Consider the following 1,060-nt stretch of genomic DNA (forward strand, 5'->3'; position numbering starts at 1 on the left):
CTATAGGGCGCGTGCGCTTGCCAGACAGAGAGAGAGAGAGACATAGAGACAGAAAGCAAGAAATCACCCCCCAGGGGGGATGGTCACGCTGCAATCCCTTCTCCTCCATTCTTCTCTCGGGATCTTGGGCACGCACGCACACATGCCCGGCGTGAGTTTGAAGCCACCAGGTCCAGGACACGAACCGCGGTCGACTACGTGGGAATCCAGCGACATAGCCATTACGCTAACTGCTGGTTCCCATGACCAGGAACCTTCAAGCAGTGGGCATTTCCACGTGGGCTCGATGGCTAGGGGCTTACATGCTGCCATCAGGAGCTAGGAGCTGCCCTCCGGCCCAGGCGGCCCCTTCCCAGCTCCTGCTGCTGCAGTCTCGGCCACAGCCTGGCCAGTGCCCCTTCCTTCGTGGGCCGTCAGCGCTCCAGGCCCTTCGGGGACCCTCTGACAGCCTGCAGCCATGGCTGCCCTGCCTCAAACAGCATCAGGTCACCTCGGGTGACCAGGGACAAAGACATGCAGGTCAGGAGTGGGGCCTGGGCATCCTCTGGCCCCACCTGCAGCAGCGGTCCCTGGCTCCAGCCCAGCGCTCACTGCCTGGCCTCCCCGGTCCCGCATCTCTGCAGCCACTTGGCCCAGGGCGTGCAGACTATCAAGAGAGAGGCATCAGTCTCGGTGGTGACCGGCGGCCTCTGTGTCCTGTCCCGTGGCCCCACCCTCCAGAGGCCCCCAGACTCCAGTGTCCTGGTCCCGAGCTCTCGCCATACTCTTCTGCATTTGCCACGGTGGCTGCTACCCTCCCTGGGCTCTGGGTGGCCACGTCCTGTGTGCCGAGCTCCCTGGCTCCATCCTCGCCTCTCCCAGGCTGGCCTCAGTCTCTGGTTGCACACCTGGACACGTATCGGACTGTCCTGTGTCTGCACGTCACAGGCCAGCCTAAGCTTCCCCCTTGACAGGAAGGCGGCCCCATGGCCCCAGACCCCTTGGCTTTTCCTGTCAAAGGGCCCCCAAGCCCTGATGGTGGTGTGGCCATGTCTGCAGGTACCGGCAGCAGCTGTCCCTC

General features: G+C 63.8%; 1 protein-coding gene across 1 annotated transcript in view; it reads left to right on the forward strand.

The window, feature by feature from the left end:
- The window catches only part of CCDC57 (coiled-coil domain containing 57), a 96,259-nt gene that overhangs the window by 38,554 nt on the left and 56,645 nt on the right, over nt 1–1,060 (forward strand). Inside the window, exon 11 of the mRNA XM_027770826.1 lies at nt 1,039–1,060. Within this exon, the coding sequence (XP_027626627.1) occupies nt 1,039–1,060 (22 nt within the window). The remainder of the gene's footprint in view (nt 1–1,038) is intronic.

The sequence above is a fragment of the Tupaia chinensis genome, unplaced genomic scaffold (assembly GCF_000334495.1).
Source record: "Tupaia chinensis unplaced genomic scaffold, TupChi_1.0 Scaffold000159_1, whole genome shotgun sequence".
In the NCBI taxonomy this organism is placed as follows: Eukaryota; Metazoa; Chordata; class Mammalia; order Scandentia; family Tupaiidae; genus Tupaia; species Tupaia belangeri.